The following is a 27,145-nucleotide window of genomic DNA, read 5'->3' as shown; positions in this document are numbered from 1 at the left end:
AACACGTGCAGAATTACATAAATATCATGGGTGGGGTTTAAACGTATGGATCACAATTATCATAATAAGCTTATTGCCATTTTGGATATTTTTTTCGAATCGTCAATTAAGTAAAGGTTAATGCGAAAATTTAAACTGCACTTAGTTTACCCTATGCCTATGTAATTATGCAAGGTTTGTTGCGTTCATTTAATTTTGTTTAGTATTGTCTAACAAAGCTTCCGTGACGTTTTAACACAGTGCTTTAAAGAGCCTCGGATTCAAAAAGAAAAATTCCTACTACAACTTATAGTTAGGATTTGTTGTAAAAGAATGGATTGTGTAAATTTGTCCCAATTGTGACAATTAAAAGCGATTGTACCATTTTCCGGGATTGCCCACTTACGTTTTTTAAAGTACATAATAACAAGTGAACGTAATTTTATATGCTTTCAAATTGTGTTATTCTAGTGAAAATCGTTTATTTGTTAATACAACTTTCCATTATATAGTCAGATGGTACCTAACTCATTTGTTTGAGTTTGTAACTTATAAATTTTGCATGTATAACAAATTACTATTAAATAGTTGATTGGTGTGAAATTTCTATTGACGGCGTTACACTAGCTAGACAATACTTAGGTTACACTGTTTTTAAAGTAAACCAATCACATTTAAATTCATTTAAACCGCTATGACGTAATACGTGAATTAGTTGTTGCCTTTTTCCCTAGTGATAATTTCTCTTGCAACAGTTTTGATTAAGTAACGTATATGTATAAATGATTTCCTATCAATTAACTTATGTAGCGCACGCTGAATATATATCAAACATTTTGAAAAGACAGGTAATTGTCTCTTTGCCAAATTACATCAACGGGATTTTTTTGGATTGTCCTTTGAAAGCTGCCAAGGACACATAATAGTCGCAATAATTATGGAAAATTGAAAGGAAATTTAAAAAATAATAAAGTCTGATGCACGTTCAATTCATTTGATCGTTTTTATATATCTAAGTATTGACCACAATTGCGGTATGCTGTTTAGATATCTACACTCACTATTTAGAACAACCGTGGCTAAGTAATGCTTTTTACGCAAATCCCATTCTCCTTTCATTTCTGAGCACGGCATAATAATAATATCAATTATAGGTAAATATTCACTCTTTATGCATAGTAATTTGTTATCAAAATTCTGAAGGCATTTTGATGACATTGATGAATTTTTTTCTTGCACTAAACTTATAAAGGCATGGTGGAAGATACATGTAAATTGGTTGTTGAATTTTTCATTACGCAGATTTAGCTAAAAGCTGTAAGTTACGAAACGAATACAAGGTAACCCTCCGGTTGCAAGTTTTATAAAATAACCAGCGTTTTAAGAGAATTGGTAAATCAATTACTTCTAGATACGGAGTGAAAGACTTGACATAAAATAATCAACATCAAGAATATTACGTTTCGCTTGAGTTGGGCTATCATCTTCAGATAGAGTCATGTATGGTTACGTCGTGATATCCGTTTTGATCTAATACTTCTTGATCAGGTAAAGACTAATGCCTAATTATCACGTTTAATAAATGTCATGAAAGGATATTTCTGTAATTAAGATGGCAAATGTTAGGTTGATCTGATCAGATTATTGAAACTAGAGACCTAATATCATATGAGGCAATGTGATATACGGACGTAGTAGTACCCAAGGGTTAGGTAGTGGATGGCTCCGCAAAGGAAAATGTTTTGTTATGTTTACCATTAAATATTGGACGATTCACATAATGGCAACGTTATTGTATTGTAAGGTCATGGCTTTATACGGGTGACGCTAAATATAGGCATAATTAATGATGCCAAGGTATATCTTAAATATCTTTTCCGGATAATAGTCAGTCTTATAATTACAATTAATCTCCCGCAAAAGAAACAATAAACAGGAATGGATATAGAAATGTAAGGAAATAGATAATGTAATAATTTGATTTGTGTGGAGGAACAATCTAGATAGTGGATGTGTCGTTTTATGATACAATAGTATGCTTTCATTGAAGCACTGCCGGTGTTAAACATTATGGTATACCTACCACAGTCCACAACATCCCCCAAGGATTATGGCAAACAAATGAAACTTTCCACTCTTGATACTACAAAGAATTTTTAAATAGCAACTTCTAATGATCTAAATTTTCTTATTTTACCCGGCAGTTTATTACAGCACGTAATGTTGATCTATGTAGAAAATAACTCATTTAGGGACTCTACACAAGTACAATACAATATATAAACAAACCTTCACTTTCACCTCTTTCCGGGGACACAACCTTTTTCGAACTCAAAAGTATGCACTATAGTATAACAACAAATTTTTTGTGCACATAACTCATTACTTTTAGAAGTAAAGTAGTAAATAGACGTTTCAAAAAAGCACTTGTCTCCCATCGATGCGTGTAACTTATTTTTTGAAAGTTTTTGCAAACTCTTCTTCTTAATTTTACAAATTCCTGTGGAATATGGACAGATGTATTTTTAACGTATCATTTTTTGTTAGTAGTTTACAGTTCTTATTGCTGCACCAGAAATATACAGTTTTTAACATACAAAAATGTGCCAGGTCAAATCTAAAAGCGCTCTTCACCGTTTAAAGTCTTCGCACGTTTTATTTACTTTTGTTTGTGTTTATTACTAATACCTATGACTAATAATCCATTTATTTTCTGAAGTCAGTAAACACAAAGCTCCTTATTCAATCGAAACGTAAAGAATTACATTTTACCATTTATTCAATGATTTTACGCAACTTATCCCGTAGGTAGAGAGTGCCGACACTCTCATTAAGTTGTCAATGGCCTTCTTTTTTGTCGGGACATGTTAAATGGGTCAGATTCTACTTTTATGTACAGTCTTAATATTATCATAGATTTTAGTGTTTAAATCTGTGATATTAATTAATCATGATAAAAACTGCAGTATACATATACAGTGGTATTTTAACATAGGTATTGATATTTCACCTTAAGTTCTTTGCATTAAAACCAAAAAGAAAGTAACGACCGAACTTCTCAAGTAATCGCTCATCCTAAATATTAACCGCGCAATAAGCTGCTAGATAGTTTTTAACTTACGCCGTTGTGACGCTCCAAAAATATTTTTTCAAAAATCCAGTACCTTATTTTTCGTGTCCGTATGCCTAATATATATATATATATATATCCAAAGTTTGAACAAAATCCGTCGAGCCGTTATCTTGGAAAATTGCAAACGTACACACGTACTGTATACAGAGGGAAAAAATGTTGTACTTAAAAGTTTGTTTAAAATGATGATCACAATAGCGTTGAAATAAATCGTTACCATCAGATTTTTTGAATCCTAACAACCTATTGACATTCAAATTAAGTTACATAAAATGATACAAAGCCAAACAGTAACAAGAAAGATCGATCGATATCACGTATACACCATTGGAAGTAGCCGAAGAAATTTCGTATAATTAAAATTGTAATTCCTAATTAGAATTAATTTAGTTTTGTCGAAAAACATTTTTAGTTTTTTAACTTTTCCATTTTTTCTCAACTTGTCACAATGTTTGTACGTTGCACACAGAAAAATGAGGTCTTTCGAATACCTCAATAAAAACTTTTTTTGAAAAAAAAAGATCGATGCCGTTGCGGCGCTCCGAAATTTTTTTTCAAAAAACTGGCCCGTTATTTTTCATTTCCGTATGCTTAATCTACACATCCCAAATTTGAACTGAATTCGTGAGCCGTTACCTCAGAAAATTACCAACATACGTACGTACATATACAGACGAAAAAAATTTTATTCTTTGAAAGTTCCTTAAAATGATGTAAAACGTCGACATTTGATGAAATGTCCAAAAAACGGTGATCGCAATAGCTACCTATTATTAATTTAGCTAAGAAGCTAAAAATCATAAATCGCTGTCAATCTGTAAAGTTAGGTAAACATTATCATAAAGTAGAAATATGTCTTTTAGGAAATAAATGATATATTACATTCAGACGTGGCTTATTACGGGCTAGCTTGATTATAAACATTAAAAATTTGTTAAGCCGTTTGTGAGCAAGGGGCGAAGGTGCACATTCAAATTTGTTTTTTAGATTTTAATAGCCCTCATGGACATTTCCTGCAATGAAATAAGTTTAATTTCTGATCGAGTGACACCAATACCAAGTCTCTAAGTGGTGCCTTTGTGACTCAGACATACAGAGCGCAAAAGTGCACTTTTTATTTTTTGAAAGTGCACTTTTAAAAAGTATGTACTTGAACTTTAAAGTTCTATGAATAACTAGGTACTTTACTTATCACGTATTTACCGAAAGCAAGCGTATAAACCCGGCCCACTAAGGACAAGTAAAATACAAAAATAAACGTACAAGCATACAAACGACACCAACATTCGAACACCACGGATCATTGACTTCTTCAAACAACAAATCAACCCGGGCACATAAAACCCACTCTTACCCAAAAGACAAAAATGTCAAGGCAATATAAAATCAAAAGTGCAACTATTATACATACATTAACGACAAACAACTTACTGTATTAAAAATATATGATAATCAAATGGCCAAATTTTCCCAATCCGTAAGTCCCAAACACGCATCCTGAGGTTTTCAGAAAGGATTTGTGGTATAGGATCTTGAAGTATACGCAAATAGTTCATGTAGTGGGCGGAAGAAAAGGAGATAACTTATTACGACTCAGAATTTATGGACTTTGTAATCAACCCTGTACGCCTCCTTTCGCAGTAGCATAAAAGTTGGTATATTTATTACTAGTACCAGAAAAACTAGAATACATAAAACCTTCTTACCTACTCGAAACCAACCTACGCCTCCCTCATAAGGTTTCACATAAAATATAGTCCGTGATAGACACCCAACTCAATTGTGTAAAATTTATCATTTTACCTAACGACATGCATAATAATCCGTAATTAAATAACGCCTGTTTAGTGTTGGGTTCTGAATATTGCAAAAATTTATTGTCTGGGAGAATCTCAATAATTTGCGTAAGGATTGTAATAGGTAACCTTGCGATGCCAGAGCATACGAGTAATTGTACGCACGTAGGAATCTTAATTTGTTCTTTCGTTATATGATAATTAGAAACATTGTATTTAGTTGTCGGTTTGGTCGTTACATGAAAAGGTTTTGTTCTAATTTTGAGTCACACGATCGAATGTTCCGAGTTAGCAATTAATAGGCACCCAGTATTTATATAAACTTTCATTTTCTTTTTTCCTGAGAACGTTGTATTATTGTGTTAAATAACAACTATAAATTATTAGGTATAATTATTAACTTCTACAGGGCATTTTACAATTTCTGAACTGGCAAAGGTTAAAGGTATTTCTTTAATGTCATAGTCATTTCGTTTAAATATACCTCATTTTAGAAACCCAACTGTGAATGAGTACAATAAATAATTTCGCAAGTGGAAGTGAAATTACGGTTTCCAGTTTTAAACTAGATGTGCTTGACACTTGTACGTACAGGGTACCTGAACGTTAAGAGCTGTTACCATTATCAAAATACCAGCAAGTATAACTTTCACTTTTTTGAAGCAATTTTGTATTGTGAAATTAGTGACCAATGGTAACTATAACAACAGGAATAAGGATATAGGGAATGGAAGGTCATTTGACAACCACACCCAATAATCTTTTATCGTAAGAATGGCCTCGCACGTTTCCAAGTGAAATACACAATCGCGAAATAGCCTAGAACGGACTCACATGTCACTTAAATATTTATTTATTCTGTATAGTTGCTTTGTGATACTCCCTGAATCGCGTTTGAACGAATTCCTAATCGTGCACCCACTTCTAAAGGATACTGTGTTACGATGGTCATATTACCTAATAATTTATAGGCTTTCTTCATAGTAATCACCCTCTAGCTATTTACGTCAGAAAGCTCAAGCCGGTACATTACACTTTTTATATGAAACAAATGATTAAGCTGGCAATGTTATTAGAGTTATGTAATATTGCGTATAATGGGAACTGTTACAATTATTCAGATATATTATATGGTAAGTGTACGAGAACGTGCACTTTCACTACACGTATACAGCTAACTGCTACATTGATGAATTCGTGTATACGTGATTACCCAAAATATCCCTATTTACCCAACTTTAACGACCTTGAAAGTTCAAAACAAACATTTTGGAAGACAATGTGCGCAAATCTTATATAAGCGTGCCCCGGCGTTGAGAGCCAGACTGACCGACTTAAAAACGTGGTTTTTATTCACTTTCGAATTTGTTTGTGTGCCAAATACGAATATGTTAACACTTTTTAGATTATTTAGAAGGCACTTCCTTTAGAACTAATACTGACACACGATTTCAAAAAATTATCAATTCACAGTTTCAATTTGTGTATACAACTGAAAAAGAATGCCGATTTCTATTTTGAATTATTAGCATAATTTGCGGTCTATTAAAAACAGTCGCAACTTACACTATATGACGCAAAGTTGTGGAAATCGATGTTGCAGAAGAAATGAGACACGGGTACGTTTTGTACCTTGTAACTTTTATTAATTTATTGGTGCATTATCAGCAGTAAGGTAGTAGGTACTCACTGACCATATCCGGGAAGTGATTTTTTGTAACCATGACCTCTCAGAACATCAATATTTCTTAATTACACGTGTCTTTTAATTAAAGTTTATGGTTAAACTTTAACCTTTTTGCAAACGATTCTTCAATATTATTTACCACAATGCATGGTTCTATCATATATATTTTTACACAACTGGCGTGTCTGTAAAACAATAATTGGGTAAAATGAATATAATCTCATTGCTGTTGCCGTGACCGTCTTCTTCTAATGGGTACAAATCCAGCTTGATTAATTATTAAATTCGCTACACCCAGAGGAAAGTCTTGAAGGGTCTCTTCAACGGATTGGAACCCAATTAAATTTGTCACTTTATATACATTTTCAAATGATTGATTAATTCAGACATGTCACTTCTCACATCATACAGCTATTTTTAGTGTAATGATAGTTACCTATCAGCACTTCAGTGTTAATTTAGATCGTATGTAGATGTCAGATTTTCTTTTCCTTACTTTCTAGCCCCATTTCTGTCAGAATTATTTGTTTTAATTCGGTTTAATTCAGTTACAGGAGGAAAAAGGTACTTTTTGGATGAATCAAATTAAAATGTTGCTATTTGATCACGGGAAAAATTATTATTCTTGGTAGATGAAATTACGAAAATAGACGAAATTCTGTGGAAGGGGAACCGATTCTTGTACAAAAGGACTTATCTGTTGGGTCCTTAAACACCCCTTGGTATAATGGTTTATTATGGGAGATTTCCGGGGGCCTCTAGCCACCGAGAGCTCCTAATTCAATACTTATTTTTGTTAGTAAGTAAATGACTATTACAGTAAAAACATTGGCTACACGGACTCCTGGCTATTCGGATTTTATTTTTGAACTGGAAATGTCAATGGTATTAGGAAAATGATTTACGGTGGGATTTAAAGGATTCCTCTACATTTCAAAACATCAAGAATGTATCAATGTTTCTTTTACGTTAAAATTTCCGGCGCACCATAAAGGATTGTCACGCAAGCCCCTTACGTATAATCCTTTCAGGATAATATATTGATTAATGATTAACTGATATTTATTACTTATATACAACGGAAATTAGTAATATATCTTAAATAGAAATGAAAATCAAAGTACAGCAAACATATTTTTTTCTGAGGGATTCGTTTTTAATCATTCTTTGTAATAATAGTAGGTGATAGATACAGTGGATTGCGGTGTACAGTAGACAAAATATAAAAAAAGGGAAACTTCGAAAATATGTAAAAATATACAGAGCGTTTCATTGAAAAATTCGTTCAGTCGCTTGTGAGCAAAAGGCGAAGAGTTGACTTTGAAATTTGTTTTTTCGATATTAATAGCCCCTCGAATAGCCCTTGTGGACATTTCGTGTCTTAACGAGAATACAAAGATGAAATAATTTAATATTAAGTGGTGTACTTCCGGAGCCTGACTCAGACAGACAGACATACCTCAACAGCGCAAAAGTGCACTTTTTATTTTTTGAAAGTAAAAAGTGAAAGTGCACTAAAAAGGTTACTTTACTGAATATCTTGATAATCCGATGTGCAAATTGTTCTTTTTAATTCAACCACTGTAATCGTGAGAAAAATGCTTCAGGCTTCATTTTAGGGGCCCGTCTTCAAAAGATTTTGAGGGCCTTAATTTAATTTAATTTAACCACTTGGATTGCTAATGACAACCATTTGAAAGAAATAAAGATAAACGTATGTTACTACTTAAAAAGTAGCTTGATATGAGTTTCCATGTTGAGCGTTGGAGACTTCCTCAATAGCTGTATCTGAATTCAATTTAAATGAACGAGAATTGCATTTACGAATACTAGACCAAAAAACAAGTTTTGTTTTAAATTCTTTTACAGGCATTATTAAGGATCCTCAGATCCTTTATAGTTTTGTATGGTTGTCCGTCCTTTTGTCCGCCCGTTCGTTAAATTCTTTTTCTAAGGCCACATGTATCTTGATTAAAACATGTCCAAATGGTTATTCATACACCAAGATGGTTGGGAGGGTTAAAATAAATGGTCGTTAAAAAAGTGATGGTAATACGGAGGATCCTTCGATGTTCCCTTGCGGTTTATTTTAGCAAATATGGTTAAGTAAATTTGAAGCACGCAAAGGGTCAGATTGACAACTTTCCAGAAGACAATCGGACAACGTGATCCCTTTGACTGACTTCACATCTATTAGATCTCATAAAATTGTGTAAACAACAATAGAATTATCGTGAGTATCTTGAAAACCGAACGCGAAGGATATGTAATCACTTTGTGGAACAAGATGAAGGAAGAAATTATGAGATCCGTTTTCAATGATCTACTTTCTGACTGGTTTGTAGTCCACATTTTAGTGGGAAATCCAAAAACGAGGTTTCATTAGACGTAGTGTTTGCCCCACTGTCATTGGGATCATAAAAGTTTAATTCACAGTAACATTGACATTTTTTAATTTATAGTAGCACCTGACGCTGCCTCAAGTAGTCGTATATAAATTACTTTCTGCATAAGTGATTTAGGCCATGGTGATATATAGATAAGTAATTATCAAGAGTTATACAACTATAATTTAAACGTACGAGTATTCATTAAGATTATTAAAACGATAATTATTAACAATATTTAAGGAGTTAATTAATATTTTTACCGCAGCTCAATTACAATTCAGAAAAACGACCACATGGATGATACTGAGTCAGTTTTGTTTCCATAACCTTTTCTTAATCCCCACATAGGGCAATAAAGAAATTAAAAAATTGTAGATAATTGCATAATTTCCAACTTTTGCTTTTTAAACCATAACTAACTAATAAATGAGTTGCAAAATTTGTTTGTTAGTAATAATCATTAAATTAACAGATGGGACTATAGAAATCCTGCAAAACGTAAATATTACTTTCTTCGCCATAAAAGATCAATTTCTCTGTACGTGACTACGTTGTAAGAATTTAATATTCTTACGTCCCGATTGAAATCGTAAATGAAGCTTGATTTTGACATCCATAATACAATTCTGGTGACTTTCAAATTTCAGATTGATAAAATGGAGTAGGAAGCACTTACAAGATCGTTAACTTAACGCGGGCAGCTTTTCACTTTTTAATAGATGAGATGACAAGCTAACAATAACAGAATACAAACATTGTGAGAGGCCTTCGATACACTCAATAATTCAAAACAATTGTTTCATTTAACTTTCGGTCCTAAATCAAACGATACCTACTTATAACGTTTAGAAAGGCAAATTACATAGACGTTTTCATGCCTATAATCTAGTTCTTTATTCTTACTATTATTGATTGATTTTTTTAAATGATTGCGCAGTTATCGTGCTTTTGCTGTCCTTGAAACGAATAAAATTACAAAAAGTCATTGTGCAATCGCTTAGAGATTTTATCTCCACCATTCAAATTTTCTTTGTTGGGCTAACTGTCGAAAAATGTCTTTTTAATCAATCGAAAATGTGCCAATCAAGCTCTGAGGAACCCAGAAAATATGGTTACCCTCAATTACCTATTTAGGGTAATCATAAAACGGTCACGCTAATCAGTGAGAGGGATCAGAATGCATTCTTTTATGATTACATTGTGTGAAATCGTAAAATTACTTTATTTAAAAACAGTGTTGAGGTTGTATTACATAAATACATATATTGCTGTATAGTAACTAGGTACCTATACCCACTGCTAATATTAATGTTCCGGATATATGCATTATGAAAATTACATTTAATTAAAAATACTAAATTTCAATTACTGCGCTTAATTAGGAACTAATTAAACATCCTTAAAGTGCCTTACAATCTTAAAATACGTAGGTACTTATCTGGAAACTTACGGATTTAACGTCCTTGAGCCAAATTTGTGGTCTGATTAATATCTTAATTTTACACTTAAAGATTAACTTGGATGATTGTTAGTTTATGCAAATGAAAGAGAGAAAATGGCGCACTAATTTCAATCTTTTTGTTTTTCAAGATGCAAATGCAATTTTCGTATTTGTAGAAAAGTCATTGACTCTTTGTAACTAAAATGACCGTTGGTAATTAACTTTGATTTCTAACTGGAGGATGTTCGTATAAAATCGAGTATGTCACAAAAACGTTCAGGTAATCACAAAATGATTAGTGCATTACATTAGCAGTAGTAATTTTTTCTATTTGGTAATTACGCTCAAAGGTACTTTGCCGTAGGACTCTTGTATTAAATAAATGAAAAATAAATTGTACTAAAACAAGAACTTTTTCGCGTCGATGGTTCTCCGCAATAATACAAGGCAGTGTCAACACTGAACACAATCACAGTATGGCTTTTCAGTGAACGACTAGCCGCAACACAAAGTACCTAAGAACTTTGTTAGAAACCCCATTTCTTTTCGGTATTGTTACCGAGAAATGGAAATAACAGAAACAGCACCAGGAGTATCAAATGAGATGCGGAAGAATTTGACAAATGAAATGAAAGACTCGTTACTGTGTTCATATATATAACAAATTATGGACCGGCGACGGAGGCAGTGGCGACACCGATGTTAAAACCCAATAAAAATGCATTGTTGCATGGGTAAAATCATGGAGAGCATGGTAAATAATCGGTTACAATGGTATTTGGAGAAAAATAACTTCCTAGCACCATATCAGGCTGGTTTCAGAAAACACTGATCTACCATCGACCATCTGATTCTTCTGGAGCACTGTAGACATGAGGAATTCCGCAAAAGAGAACATCTGGTGGCTGTTTTCTTTCATGTAAAAGGTGCGTATGATATGACCTGGACTGGAGGTATGCCTTACTAGAAAAAATATACCAATATTAACCTGAGAGGTAATTTACCTTTGTTCGTTAGGTCTTTCCTAACAAATAGGCGTTTCTGTGTGAGAATTGGTGATAAGTTATCCGATAATAAGGTGGAGTTCCTTAAAGGTCGACTCTTAGTTGCATTCTATTTGCTATTGCAATAAATGAAATGCACCAGAAAACATTTTCAGATGCATATTCGTCGACGGCATACCCATCTTCTCGTCAGGGAAAACTTTAAGTGAAATAACTCGTAAACTTCAACCTGTAATCAATCAAATTGTTGGCAATGGCGAAAATATACGTTTCTTTTCAATTGATTATGCTCTTAATATTGATTTGAACTTGACGTTAGCAGAACCTTTTTAAATTTGATTTCTTAAACAACCAAGGGAGCTGAAAAATTGGAAATTAGTGCGCTGAAAAGCACATAAATATAGAAATTGCAAATAATCTATTTTTTTTAGGTTGCTTTTGTGTTGGATATTGGCCATGTGCAACTCACAATGACAATAAAAACCAAAGAAAATTATTATCTCGCCGTATGGGATTATTAGGTCCATAGGAGCAAGTGTAGAGAAAACAAGTTGTAAATCAACATATACATTATTTATTAGCAAAGTTTAAAATTATCGATCTCACTAGTAATGTAAGTCAAAATAGACTAGAGCCTGCACATCTACACTACAGCAGAAAGCTATTTGTAATTGCTGAGATCTCAGCCGGACACCCAGCCAGCCATAGCGAATATAATAACGTAATTTTTTCAAAAATGCGCTATAAATCTTATACTATTACAAACTAATAGTTTTATATGAGGTTCTGTGGTATCTTCAACAATTGTATGATTTATCAAATAGTAGCCAAATAAATTGCTTACTTGCAACATACAATAAAGAACCTCGCAGTTATATTTCACTTGTATAGCAGTAGCATTGCATAGCCAATCTTTCCTTGTCATTTCACTGGCTTCAAGTTTTGCTCATCGTATAATCTCCCAACGCCGTATTAATGTGGTCACAGGCCATGACAAGTTACAATTATTCTGGAAGAAAACTAGTTTTCTATGTTTTGATTTAGAGCGCTACCACGACCGAGTGCTTTTTTCATGTGGATGAACTAGATGTACATTGGAATACGGCCACATTAGATTTGATTAGGGCATATTTTGGAGTCTTTTTGTCGATCGTAATTGCGTGTAGAGCAAAACGGTTTGCTTCCATTATATCAATGATTTTAATTCGCATTTGATGAATATATCACTTACAGTTCTCGTTTAGTTTCGTCCGGTGGTAGGTAAATAATTGTTAATTTATTCGCGTGTAATGTCATAAACTGGCAAAATAGAATCCTCATATGCAAATAAGTTTACAATTTCAATGGTCAATGACGTCACCTCTGTGCTAAGAGCAAGTTGCGTACTTCTGCAGCAAAGTAATACATCATTATTGTTGTACGTCTTTATTTAAATAATTAATATTCTTTATCCTCTTCATTATGTACTCTTCTTGCGGCGTCGTTTTTGCAAGATCAAAAGTTTTCGACCAGAACTAAAGGCTTACCTCATAATTGTATTACAGTATAATAACAAACAACAAGCAGGTGTAATTCTATAAATGAATAATGTTTAATTTCGTATAAAGATGATTTTGGAAAAAATACAGATGTTGCATAACATTTACGTGTAAGGTCACGATCCTTGGTAATTTTTTTAAACCTCAACGTTGTTTATTAAACAAATATATATAGATATTTTCGGCGGACTCGTGCCGTGAATGAATAACATTTAACATTTTTTGTGGTAGCTCTTACATCATATAAACTTACGAAGAAACGTGATTCTGATTGATATTGGCAATGAATAGCAATAAAAGTTAAAGAATGTCAAAAATGCATCAACTTTCCTTGTCAAACATCGAAACGGACTACTTTTAAATTTTACGCAATTAAAGACTGTGTCTAGTGCCAGATAATTCTTAATGTAAATTTTTATTGCTAAGGAGAGGCCATTGTTGATACCAAATTGAGTAATGAGCTGAAAAAGCGTTGCCTAATAATTCTTGGGTAATATAATAAAGATTAGTCCTCCGTAATTATCATCTTATGCATGGGAAGTCATTTTGGTGAAGTTGTTATATATTTATTATAATCGGTGAGAACAAGAACCACTATTACTTTTTTTAACGAAGACGCGTTTGTGAAAAGGTATAACGTAACTTGAACCCATTAACGTATGAAGTATTGGTGGGTACCCGTAGCTGCAGCCAACTTTTGGTTATAAATTTCTATATAACATTCAGCGTTGATCAGGAAGGGCTATAATAAGAGGAGTATCCCTACTCATAAAGAAAACTTATAAAAGATATATAACAAGGCTTCGAAGCAATTTGACGAACAAATGGTTAAAATTCATACCCATAAATGAAAATCACCATGATGGGCGACTTTAATGAACGAACGGGTACAAGAGAAGGGGATGAAGTTGTGGGAGGCTTTGGAGAAATCGAAGTAAACAATAAAGGCGACAGGTTAATAGAATTATGTAAAAACAATTATTTGAGAATAGCGTATACATGGATACAGTCTACGCGACAATTAAAATCAATAATAGACTACATAATAATACCGCAAAACCAGAATCTCCAGGCTCCAAGTAAACTACGTTAGAGTTCATAGAGGAGAGATTGCGAATCGGCCATTGTCTGGTGCTGCTCAAAATAATGTTTCCTTACGAACACAACACAAAATTAAAAGTTACAAACTGGTACAGAGGAGCAAAGCAACATGGAAGATTTAGGAGACCCAACATACAAGATTGAAAGCTTCATAAACGAAAGTACCATGCCAAAACTACATATAGGAACATCAAACCAAGCAGAAAAGGAAGCACTGGGAACCGTAAATAAGCCTGAAAATACCTGAAACAGTTGGTACAACAAGAGTTTAGAGGACAAAATCAACGAAATGAAAGAAGCGTATCACAAATGGCTAAACACTAAAAACAATGAAGACAAAGAGTCATATATAGTGAAAAACATCGAGAGGCAGGGAAGGCAGTGATAAAAGCACAAAGAGAGACTTTGGACCAACGATGCAGAGAAATAGAGATTTAAATTGGAGGAAGAAAACGCACGGAAGCCCGGAAGTTTATCAAAAATGTCAGATCCGGCAACAAACCAAGATTACAAAACATATCAATACGAAAATGGGAAGAACACTATAAAAAACTATTAGCTAGTTCTCGAAGGCGACGAAGAAATCAAAGTATGTGTAAAGTACATATAGGTATCTGGGAGTTGAAATTACTACAGATGGAATAGATAATGAAGAAATGATACAGAGAATAGGACAACGACGAAGAGGAGTGAAGAAATAACATGAGGAAGGAAAAAACGAGTATATACCAATACTACAATAGTGGCAAGCATACTGACATATGGAGAAGATATCAGAGTCAAACAAAAACAAGATCAATGCTGTAGAAATGGACGCCCTCAGAATCCTATCGAATTTCAAGGCGAAAACACGGAACAGGAGTATCAGAGAAATGATCGACGCAAAGGATAAGTCATGGACGAGATTCAGAAAACGCAAATGATATAATTTGGTATACCTCAGCTATTGTTTGATATGGGACTTCATTTTGATAGGAGACTGCTACAGTATAAAAAAATGGGTTTTCTTTCAAACTGCTTTGTTGACTGTGTCAATTTTATAATTGTACATACTGATTTTCAACTTCTTTGGGAAAGCTCTCTGGTTTAGCAGAGTTGATTCCCTAAAGGGATGACACGAGTCATTTTACTGTTGGCAAATAGGTACTTACGTATTGTATATGAGATCTACTCATTAACGTCCCAGGACTTCTTAAACCTGATATGCTTCGACTAAGTAATAGAAAATAAAGTTTATCTAAGGATCTATATTGTGAAGATTGTATCAGGTGAAGGTAATTTCAATGAAATACCTACTCATTTATTTGTCTGCCAAGATCACATTATCCTTTAAACCTAGTGATGCAGAAAATGAAATAACTCTTTTTGAGTTTCGTAAGTATGTCCATATCTCGTCGAATGTGATTTTAATTCTTCTTGCACCTACCTTAATTGCATCCTTTCCTGGCTACATCATGACGTACTTACGTAGATTTATTGGTTTTGCTTCACTAAATATTTAAATTTTGCGTTAAATTACAATTTGCTCTCGTGTAATTAGCCACTGTCCCTATCCGATGGGTGATTATTTTGATACGAGTTTTCTAAAATAAGAGAAAGTAAAAAAAATGTGATTTCTCATTTAGGTAATACGTGCAATTTTCAATCATGTCGATTTTATGCGAAAATCGGTTTCAATGCTAAATTGCGATATAAATTTCCTCATTTCATTTCCTGTTACATATGTATATAAGTTAAGTAGGTACATAGGAAAGGAATTGATACAGATTCTTACATTTTATTACGAGAGTTATGCATTCGCGACAAGTCGCAGTCTAGGTGAATTTGTAATTTGCATAAGAAAACTGGTTGCATGGCCAATCATTTATGAAAAAGGAACTCGTAGCCATATGTATAGGTATTGAAATAACTTACTTTTACTTTTGATTGGAATTGTACGTGCTATTGTAAAGCTGTTCATCAGCGCAAGGAACAATAACGGAGAAGCATATTAATTTAGCATTTAGTTAATGAAGTAGAAATTAAAACTTGTTTTGAAATTTAATTTGGATGAGATTTCCTATCAACTCTGGTGATGGATCGATTGTGACTTTTTTATTTCTAGAATTTTTGAATTTTTTTAATCAGACATCAATTTTCTTTGAAGCAGGTAAAGGTAAAAGTATACCTTAGGGGTTCCACGTGCGGATTGACAAAGTGGCGGCTTGGCGGAAGCAGCCCAGAGAGCGTGGGTAGAATGTTTGATGTTATAATCGTCTAGTGAAAGTTTCAGCAGACCTTTCATGTTAAAGGTGGCATTCGCCGGATACTGATAACCATAACAATATGCACAATTAACATAAGCATCATCTTTTAGTTCCCAAATTTGATGGGTCATTAATAGCTAAATTCTAATATGCAATTTAATTAAATAAATCACTATTAGATAATCTCAGATTCCGGAAAGATACTTTCCAAGTTTTTGTTACAGAAAGATTAAAATTCAACCAAGGAATAGTGTGTACAGCCGAGTAGCTTTGTCCGCCATCTTGATGTTTTTTTTGTGTGCCAATTTCGGTTGAAAATACTTGCGGCCTCGATGGCAACTTATACACACACATTAATTACTCTAAGAAGATACTCAAATTTTGTCTCTACTCGATCTTCAGTATACAAGTAATGGTGCCACGACGCTATAATGATGTCAAAACACTAAACAGTGCGCCCTAGAAAATACCATTTATGAATCCTATATATTGTGTTGTTTATATACTAATGGAAAGATGCTTGTTTGGTGCAATTTTAGGAAACTAAAAAATGTATGTTTTAACTTTTTAAATTATTATTATACTTGCTGGTGTTTACATCAATAGGTATTCAATGGTTTATTTCAAAGCGGTAAAGGGAATAAATTCAATTATATTCACTTAAACTATACGGAATTGGGTTTATGAGTTATACAAAAGTTTTTTTTACCAGAAATCTAAGGACTTTTTGATAAAATGAGAGCCTTATTATTGAAGTGAATCTTCTTGTATACACACAAATGGGGAAGTGTCAGGTACCATATGACATTTAAGATAATAATTGTTGAGAAATCATTATGTTTAAATCATATATGTAGTTTTTGAAATAAAACTGTTTATGGAATCTTGAGACAATATATAAATAATAAATTAAACAATTATAGCAAACGAGCTTCAATACGGTTCATAACTAACGGATAATTCACGAACTCCGATCTATAAATTTGATAAAGAATCCACCTGCAAAATTTTATCGTAATCAACCCCCGCCATTTGGTGGACATATCTTGCTTTTGTGACATGTATAGCACTCAGAATGCCTTCCGGAAAGGACACCAAGTCTGCTTATCTTTTTAATCATTTAAAAGAGCTCTTAGGTATAAAAAATTGTTAATTTGTAACAGTAACACCTTTTTCTACAAATTTCGAATTGCTACTATAGCACAAATTTGATGATAGAAGTTTGCCAGGAAAAACATCGTACCTACCGTCCTGCAGATTATGACATATAGCGTGTTGGTTTTGGGGTGGAAAAGATCATAGTGTAAAATGATTTTTATTTTACCAATACCCTAGAATTTAATACAAGACATTTCCCCTTGTATTTGTTAGGAACATGTAGGAAACTAGACTAATAGGGAAGTAACAAAGTGCCGGCGTATTTTTTTAAACAAAATGTATGTACGGTTGAGTGTTTGTTATGAATGTTGTAATAATAAAATTATCGTACCTACCTTTTTTAAAACGTATTTCTTGTAGGTACTTCGTTAGGACAACGTAAACTTGGTCGAAATGTTCCAGTAGGGGCCGATGTAAAGAAAAGCTTAAATTTTGATTGTCCAGAAGAGTTTGGATATTACCCACATCCTGCTGACTGCACGCAATACTACGTATGTGTATTTGGAGGAGCACTGTTAGAATCATGCACCGGTGGCCTTATGTACAGGTGCGTTGGGTGCAAGAAATTGTGAATTGTATAACAATCGTTATAGTTTTATTTATTGCTTAACCTATATTTCCCATATAATACAACAAACAACATAACAAACCGACGTACGTGAAACTCTGTCAGTTTAAAAATGGTAGCATATTTTTAGTCATGAATTACAAACGTGTGACTGGCCACGAAATGTAGGATGCGACGGTACTGGAGACGTCGTAACCACACCCTCTGTGGCATACGTTTCAAGTACACCAAGTCGGTCCGCGGATTCCAAAATTCGCTATAGTCACCCTCCACCTCCGCCTCCAATACCACCACAACCAGCGGCCGTCGTAACATCTAGAGGGCAACCAAGGCAGCTACAGCATAGTCAACAGGAACTGATTAAGGTGAGTGTGGAGTGCGCGCGATCCTGATTTTCAAGATGGACTTTCAGCAAAAGCAACAGCAGCAATTGTATGTAGATGCCGACGATACCTTATCGCCTGCTGAAGAAATTGAGAGCGATCGACAGCAACGTGTGTACCGTGGGCAACCATCTACGGTTGGGCAAGTTCAAAGAGATCGCGATGGTTTAAGACAACATACGAATGCTATTCCTGTATGTAACTCACTAACGTGGTACCTACTCTAATCTGATTATCATTTGTAGTTATCTAGTGGCAGAGGTGAAAAAATAAGCATTATATCATTCAGTGGACAACAGCAGCAACAACCTATTCAACAGTACAGGTAAACCAAGTTAACCTCCTATCTTAGGATTAAATTTCACGTTTTTATCAGCGAGACTGACGATGACGACCATCTTACAAACAGTTTGACTACAATTATTCATAACAGATATAAGAGACAGCTTGGACGAAGGTAATTATTTTCTCTTTGGACATTCCGTCAACTAGACACTATTGACATTTTCTATAACATTTCCATTTTTGTGATAACTCTATTGTCTATTGGCCCTTTTGCATGCACGTTCTATTGGCAATTGGCTTTCAACGTTCGAATCGTAAATAGAATGCTTTTTGTTATCTCCTCGGTTAACGAACTATTTCTGTTTATTAAAATGTATATAATTATTTAAAACGACACTGTTACATTTTGCACTAGGCAATGAAAACATGATTCAAATGAGTGGTCATGCAGTGAAGATAAAAGTGAAAGTAGATTTTTTCACATTGTGAAACCATTTTGTTTAAAATGTGGAAAAACGCTAACAACTCTCTTTAATTTAAAGTGCGGGTTAAATTAAATAACAGAAGATCATTAACGCCCCAATTTGAATTGTTTGTAATATATAGCAAGTCATTTTGCTCTTGTAAATGCAATTAACTGGAGCATTATGTAACACGTGTACACCATGCTAATCTTAATTGTCTCTTACTGTATCACCTTATGCAACTTCTCGTCGTCTAATTTTAGTCACGGGAGTCCTACTTTTGTTTGACTCTTATCTAACACTTTTTGTCGGCGCTACGTTAACATTTTTATATCATCGGTGCATCGTGCATCTAGCTTAGGAAGGTTAGGTCATGGTACCAAAATTAACAATATACACCAAACTTCGAGTTAGTGAAACGAACGTGGAACTAATTTTCTCTAGGCTCGTGAATTTAGGTATCAGGTTTATATTGTGCATAATTGCAATATTTAAAGGTTGTTCTCGAACTCCAAAATTTGAAATTGAAAAAGGAATGATGTAGGTAAAATTTTACTTTGTATATCTTCTTATAGGCGCACGATCTGATTGTCGGTCAACAGTTATTACTTACTAACTTGTGAAAAATTTCCTTTCTATAGACTTTAATGTGTATCGGGTGTTGGTAGTACTGGCCTATTTACACTTTCAGCTATTTTCTCTGTTTTCTGTCTTTGTAAAAATTACCGTTTGAAATAACTGATTGAAAATTTTTTTAGTCAAAACTATGCCGGTGGCTCTATTCACGTTATTGCTGCACAAGCGTTTCCAAATGGGCAACCGTCTGCATCACCATCTTTTCAATCTTACTTGGCACCATATCGAACAGACATAACAAATAGCAGAGATCGCTCAGTGGAAATTTTACCAAGCACGTTAGCAAATAACAATTACCAACGGATTACGTTATCAAATTTACGCAGTAACAATTATGATCAAAATTACCAATATTATCATTTACATCATCACAATATTCCACAACTTCCGGATGCGAAGCCTGTAAATCACAAGGCCCAATTGACGTTAAACTATAATACTAACGGTTTTGTTCCATCGTTACATTTTCCCATACTGGGAAAGCAACCCAGAGCTCCGGATTTGGATACATTCACTCAAACAAGAGGTAGTATAGCGTTATTCAGAAAACCAACGACAACAGAATTTATACCAATCAGCAAACGACCAGATAGTATATACAAGCAGTATTTAACAGTAAATACTGATAGACCAAAAAATATAAGCGCGTTATATACGCCCAATAACAACAGTTTTAATATACTCTCGTTCATTGACTACCTCAAACAACCTCTGTCGGGGCATCTGATATCAATACCGCAATACAGTGGAACAAATTTGACAAAGAACACCAATCCAAAAATTGAAATATACGCCGATTCACCTGTAACGAAAATAACCTCTGGCACGTCCCATTTAAAACAGGTATTGGCACTGACTAACAACCCAACAAAATTTAACACTAACGAAGACTTTAGGGAGACCATTCGTCCAAGCACATCTTCAAAAATGTTAGCGCAAAATTATTCTTATTACGACGAGTATTATGACTATCCTAATGAAACCGAATACTACGATGACGATTTAAATTTGTTGACATTGAATAGATCATATCCTTTAAAAAATTCGAGCGTAACGACCACTACACCGTTACCAAAAATAACAAAGGTAAAACCACCTCTTGCTAAGTTACATAATACGCAACGCAACACTGGATCGTCAACCACCATTACGTCACCTTTTGCCAGAATATCGACGACAGTTCGACAAACTACTGAATCCGGACATAGACTTAGTACGACACACAGGTACATATACTATTGTTGTGTAAGATTTTATTTACCTTTCAATAGTAGCTCATTTCTGAATGGTTTACACCTGACATCAGTCGGAATTGTATCCCACTTTAAAAGTTCATGCTTGAAGACCTTTCTTCATGTTAACTAGGCAATTGTTTTTATAAGAATTAGTCAACTGACAAGAATTTTCACCAACTTTGGAAAATGTGTCATTACGCACACACAGTGGAGCATATCATTTGTTTTCAAAAGGATTATTTCCTGTTGATTTTTGGTTTTGAGTGAATCATTGATTTTTTATGACAAGTTTAAATTAAGTCATACTTTTCAGAATTGAAAACAAAGGCAATCGCGCTATTGAACAAACCCTATCAACTGTCCCTCCAAAAACGATATACAATAACAGCAACAACTATGACTCTTCTCGTTATGATTCATATTACGCTCTATATGATGATGATGTGGATATATACAAAGACGTCGGTAAGAATTGGGGAGAGATTGGCCGATGTTCCATGGTAATTTGGCAATTTTAGAATATGCGCAACACTACAATAATGAACCGACGCCAAAGCAAGTTTATCGAGGTACTCCGGCAACAGTAACCCACGAAGTGATTCAACAAGAGAAATCGCCAAAAATCAGTAATTCGGGTTACATACAAAACACATACAGCGCGTCCGATGATATTTACCAACCGGCCGATGTACAGAGTTACAGCGACGACGTTTCTTACGGAACTCAAGTAAGTTATTTAAGCGTATTATGATTATATGGGGTTAACGCTAAAATGTTTTGACAGGATGACGAACGTACAGTATATCACCAAACAAGCAAACAAACAAACCGGTAAGTTAAAACTATGATACCCTCTTACTAGCATATATATGCAATCGAATAACGTCCCTAGGGGAGATCGAAATGAATTGAATTATATTGAGGAATCTGCGACAACTAAACGAATTACGACCACCACTACCACCACACCTGCATCGACTCCACGTGAATACTCTACGCAAAAGAATATTAGAAATCCGGCAAGGTACTACAACGAGTTGTCGCGCTTGAAAGTTTTCATTCATATGCAAAGGAGTCATATACAGTTGTCACACTTGCTTGAAAGCTTTGAGACTGAAATTTGTAGTATCTTTCTTTACCTGCAAGTTTTGATTTAGTTATATCTAGCATTAATATTTCGCCTTCTGAGACTATTATTTATCCAACAGATACCCTAACACTGCCAACCAGAATGAAGTACGAGTACAACCTACACTTTATACATTACCGGGAAGCCCAGGTTCCAAACATACTCCTAGTATCCAAAAACCTACCTTCCCTTTACTTCGGACTACTCCCGACGCATCCGTACAAAGACCAATTATCAAACAACCATCTCCATTTAGTTTTGCAAATCATGTAACTACACCAAAAACACTATTTTTCCATTATATAACTAAAACGTCCATGTCAACTTCAATAGTCTCAACGACTCCTACCTCAAGTACGCCTGAAAATTACAACAAAAGTCAATTGAACACCACGAGCAGCAAAATAATTATACCAACCACGTATTCTCCTCCCTTCTTCTTTTTAAAGTCACGTTTAAACAGTCACTCAGGTGAGACCGTAAAAAAAAATAACAGCTGGAATTCAACCGACAAATCTGTACCCTCCTTTTCAAATTCTTCAGCACATCTAGAAGTTAATGCCACTTCCATTAATAACGAATTATGGAGTTCGACGAATGTCGCCACTGAAGAGAACGACGAAGAAACCGCCACCGTTCCCGTAGCCCCAGCTTTTCAACCACAAAACAATCTAAATGACAAAATTATATCGTCTAGTACAGAGTCATTTAAGCGCACAGTCTATGTTCCAACAACAACCACCACTACCGAATTTGAACCTCAAGAAGTTTCAACTTCTGAATCTGTTGCATTGGATAACGATATCACCAACACTTCGTGGTTATTACTTCTTGAACGGTTGAATTCTATAACGACTGAAAATAAAACCGAATCAACTCCTATATCAGAAAGCGAAAATAATCAAACATCCAGTTACAGTTTTAAATCAAATTTGGAAAAACAACTACCCTTTACTTCTATTCCACCCGTTGAGGTGACAAAAAAGTTAAGTAGCTCCCGAAATACCTCACTTCCTGCTCGAGTTTCCCGGGTTAATACCGCTATTAAGTCGGTTATTGCATTTGGGGGAACGCCACGGCAATATAAATGTAGCGATAGTCCAAATGTCACATGTGGCAAAATAAATCAGAGGTAATGATCGCTCGAATATAACTGCAAAATTGCATGATTTTCACGTGTTTTTACATATAGTTGCACATGTTTCCAAGTTAACCATCCCACCTTACCACTCGCTTTTTGCCGAATTCACTAAATGATCCAAAATTATCCTGTTACTCCTCAAGAGACTGGAGGTTGACTGGACCCTTTTTCTCCAAATTATAACACATGTTGCACAATTAACGCATCACCCAAAATATTACCATAAAACATATACACAAACTGCTAGACGGCATTAACAGGTTGTATTAGATGGTATGCATGGTGGTAGCGTAGCTAGGTGGCAAATGTAAATAGTTTGATGGTCTAGGTGCATCGAATTGTTGTATAATGTTTATGCACTTCTAGAGTAACAAATAATCGGGGAAGAGGTTCGGCCCACTATACCACTTCTGGTCGGAACGACAATTCCGTAAACCGAGGCACACCGCCATCGTAAGACTAAATCGTTTTTATCGATTTGATGTTACATGCGAATTATTTTCAGACGTTCTCGGCCAACGCTAAAACCTTCTACTTCAGTAGTTGCGAAAGCGGCGGAATTCATCGACATCTACAAATATCCTCCACGTAGACCAGAACCAATCTATCCCCAACCTCTACCGGATAAAACTGCCGCGAAATGTCGAAAGGACGTATGCCTTTTACCCGACTGTTCCTGCGGTGGAAAAGAGATTCCCGGTAAGTTTTGTTTTGTCGTGTCGAACGTATTACAGATCTTCTGCAATCCAGCTCCGTTGGTCGAATGGTTAAAAGTATGCATGTGTAGATTTTTTTTGTGCCGTTAGGAGACTTGGACGTCGCCGATGTACCGCAGATGGTGTTGCTGACGTTTGATGATGCTGTTAATGATCTCAACTTACCTCATTACTCCGAGCTCTTTGAGAATGGGCGTGTTAATCCAAATGGTTGCCCCATTGTTGCAACATTTTACGTATCTCACGAGTGGACTGATTATAGTCAGGTTCAAAATTTGTACGCTGACGGACACGAATTAGCTTCGCACACAGTATCGTAAGTGAGGTGTTGCTGTCCAGGAGCTGCCATGTTGCTAATATATTTTTGCTTGTTTTATCTATTCTATATGCAATCAAATAGCTTATTTCGATTCTCTAACGTATTCTTCTTTGTCTTGCTATGCCCACTAACTAATAGGTGATCTACCTGTCGAGCAAGTGCCTCAAATGGTTCTCTTAACATATGATGACTCTGTAAACGACTTGAATAAGGGCCTATACAGCGACCTTTTCGAGAAGGGCAGAGTCAATCCCAACGGTTGTCCCATTGCCGCTACATTCTACGTATCCCACGAGTGGACCGATTACAGTCAAGTCCAAAACTTATACTCTGATGGTCACGAAATCGCATCTCATACTGTATCGTAAGTCCCTCCCACAATCAATCACATGCACTGTACATAGATTTTTCATATGCACTTAATTAATACTAATTTGAGTACAGTCATTTTGATTCAAATAGAATTAATGCGCGATTTTTTTCTATAAATGTTGTAAATAATATTATTCTTCTCTTAAGCTGCTTACTACTGTTTAATTTTTGTTTGCGCTTTTTGTGTTGTTGCTTAATTAATTATTGTTCTCCGCTGAGTGGCAATCATATAATTTGTCCAAAATTTCGTAGACATAGCTTCGGGGAGCAATTTTCTCAGAAAAAGTGGACAAAGGAAGTGGCGGGACAACGAGAAATACTTTCCGCGTATGGGGGTGTTCATTTAGAAGATGTTAGAGGAATGAGGGCTCCGTTTTTATCTGTAAGTTGCTTCGGTTGTTGGGCCTTTAGATGTAACTGAGGAGTGTTTAGGTGGGAGGAAATAAGATGTTCAAAATGCTGTACGATTCTAACTTCACGTTTGATTCTTCTATGCCAATATATGAAAACAAGCCTCCAAGTTGGCCTTACACTTTAGATTATAAATTATTCCACGATTGTATGATACCGCCGTGCCCGACTCGTTCATATCCTGGCGTTTGGGAAGTACCTATGGTGATGTGGCAAGATTTGAATGGCGGTCGGTGTTCAATGGGAGACGCTTGCAGCAATCCTTCAGATGCCGAGGGGGTATATAAAATGATAATGAAAAATTTTGAGCGCCATTACACGTCAAATAGGTAAGACTTAGGTAATACAAGATGTTATGTTATCAACATGAAATTGGTAGAGCTCCATTTGGTCTCTTCTACCATGCAGCGTGGTTCACACAACCCCATCATAAAGAAGGGTTTATTCAGTTTTTGGACGCTATAAATTCTATGAAAGATGTGTGGCTGGTAACGAATTGGCAAGCAATTCAGTGGGTTAGAGATCCTACTCCCACTTCTAGACTAAATTCCTTTCAACCATTCGGGTGTAATTATCCTGTAAGTTGTTTATATCACAATGAGAACTTGTACTAAAGCACTTTTACCAGGACCGACCAAAACGATGTAACAATCCTAAAGTGTGCAATTTGTGGCATAAGACGGGAGTGCGATATATGCGTACCTGCCAACCCTGTCCTGACATATACCCCTGGACCGGAAATACGGGTATTCACAGTAGCCGCATCGATAACGACTTAGAAGAATGATTATTCCTGCCTTATGTTAGATTCTGTCTGTGTAACATATTTTCCTAACTTGTATTATACTTTTCCAAACTGTCTTACTTCAAGAAATCTCTGTTATAAAAGCGGTAATATTTGCCGCAAAATGTGACGGCGCAGTTACTCATTTATAAGGAATACTCGTAATAAAACAAGAACAGTAGGTAACAGCGAAGTTTATTATTGTTTTTGTTTTATTTAATGACCACAAATGTAGTACTATGAACTGCATATTTATACATAATAGGATACTTAATTTATTTTACGAACATAAAGAATTGTTGATAAATATTGTAAATTCTTTTGTGTATAATAGGAAACCAGTGAGACTATGAGAAACGTTTTTAAATTATACTTAATTTAATTTTTGGTGCAGTGTTATTCTTAAATTTGGATTAACAATTTTGCTAAGCGTTTTCCTTTTCAGACAATTTTGAAGCATCACTTTGCCAAATAAAAGGAAGATCGACAGCGGTGGACCGAGCTTGGTAAAAATTCAAATAGTGGCTAGAAATTTTTAAAATCATGCCGTACACGTGCCTATCTTTGTTTCTGATATTTCTGTAATAATCGTAGACGTAGATGATCCGGGTCGATCTGAGACAATTTTTTTGCGGGCCTCAAAAAAAGGCAGTGTATAACCTTCCTTTTTTTACCAAAAATCGACTACACCAAAATTTCTCGAGAAAACACTTCTTCTTATTAATTTTGGTGCGTAGAATCCAAAACAATTCGTACTTTTTCGATCAGACTTCTCAATCAAAAGTTATAGACTAGAAACCAATTTCGAAAGAAAATTTAAAGGGCTGTAACTTTTGAACTAGTAGCCCAATCTTGGAACTGTTTGAAATTATGGATTCTACAGGCCACATTCTATAAGAAAATTTTTTTTCCGGGTCAATCTGAGACAATTTTTTTTTCGGGCCTCAAAAAAAGGCAGTGTATAACCTTCCTTTTTTACCAAAAATCGACTACACCAAAATTTCTCGGGAAAAGACTTTTTCTTATTAATTTTGGTGCGTAGAATCCAAAACAATTCGTACTTTTTCGATTAGACTTCTCAATCAAAAGTTATGGACAAAAAACAAATTTCGAAAAAAAATTCAAAGGGCTGTAACTTTTGATCTAGTAGCCCAATCTTCAAACTGTTTGAAATTATGGACTCTCCGATCGATCTCGATCTCAGACAATTTTTTTTCCTGCCTCAAAAA

At 34.8% G+C, this 27,145-nt stretch overlaps 1 protein-coding gene across 8 annotated transcripts in view; it reads left to right on the top strand.

Annotated features, from left to right (window-relative positions):
• Positions 1-26,114, top strand: part of LOC116166626 — a 30,287-nt gene extending 4,173 nt beyond the window's left edge. The window contains exons 1-19 of one of the 8 annotated variants that reach the window (XM_031481633.1): positions 5,449-5,544; positions 17,834-18,020; positions 18,172-18,406; positions 18,454-18,618; positions 18,670-18,749; positions 18,801-18,881; positions 19,932-21,035; positions 21,358-21,509; positions 21,563-21,771; positions 21,829-21,875; positions 22,253-22,644; positions 22,717-23,305; positions 23,681-23,767; positions 23,820-24,013; positions 24,488-24,713; positions 24,974-25,103; positions 25,154-25,461; positions 25,512-25,710; positions 25,761-26,114. In XM_031481633.1, the coding sequence (XP_031337493.1) occupies positions 5,478-5,544; positions 17,834-18,020; positions 18,172-18,406; positions 18,454-18,618; positions 18,670-18,749; positions 18,801-18,881; positions 19,932-21,035; positions 21,358-21,509; positions 21,563-21,771; positions 21,829-21,875; positions 22,253-22,644; positions 22,717-23,305; positions 23,681-23,767; positions 23,820-24,013; positions 24,488-24,713; positions 24,974-25,103; positions 25,154-25,461; positions 25,512-25,710; positions 25,761-25,919 (4,611 nt within the window). In that variant the 5' untranslated portion in view covers positions 5,449-5,477 and the 3' untranslated portion in view covers positions 25,920-26,114. Of the gene's footprint in view, positions 1-5,447; positions 5,545-17,833; positions 18,021-18,171; positions 18,407-18,453; positions 18,619-18,669; positions 18,750-18,800; positions 18,882-19,931; positions 21,036-21,357; positions 21,510-21,562; positions 21,772-21,828; positions 21,876-21,936; positions 22,069-22,252; positions 23,306-23,680; positions 23,768-23,819; positions 24,014-24,120; positions 24,347-24,487; positions 24,714-24,973; positions 25,104-25,153; positions 25,462-25,511; positions 25,711-25,760 lie in introns of those variants that run through there. The other 7 variants (XM_031481631.1, XM_031481630.1, XM_031481634.1 and 4 more) reach the window with 7 other exon arrangements.
• The last annotated feature ends 1,031 nt before the right edge of the window (positions 26,115-27,145 follow it).

The sequence above is a fragment of the Photinus pyralis genome, unplaced genomic scaffold, assembly GCF_008802855.1.
Source record: "Photinus pyralis isolate 1611_PpyrPB1 unplaced genomic scaffold, Ppyr1.3 Ppyr1.4_LG3b, whole genome shotgun sequence".
NCBI classification, from domain to species: Eukaryota; Metazoa; Arthropoda; class Insecta; order Coleoptera; family Lampyridae; genus Photinus; species Photinus pyralis.
The sequence above is the reverse complement of the archived record's forward strand: the minus strand, read 5'-3'. Positions and strand labels throughout refer to the sequence as shown.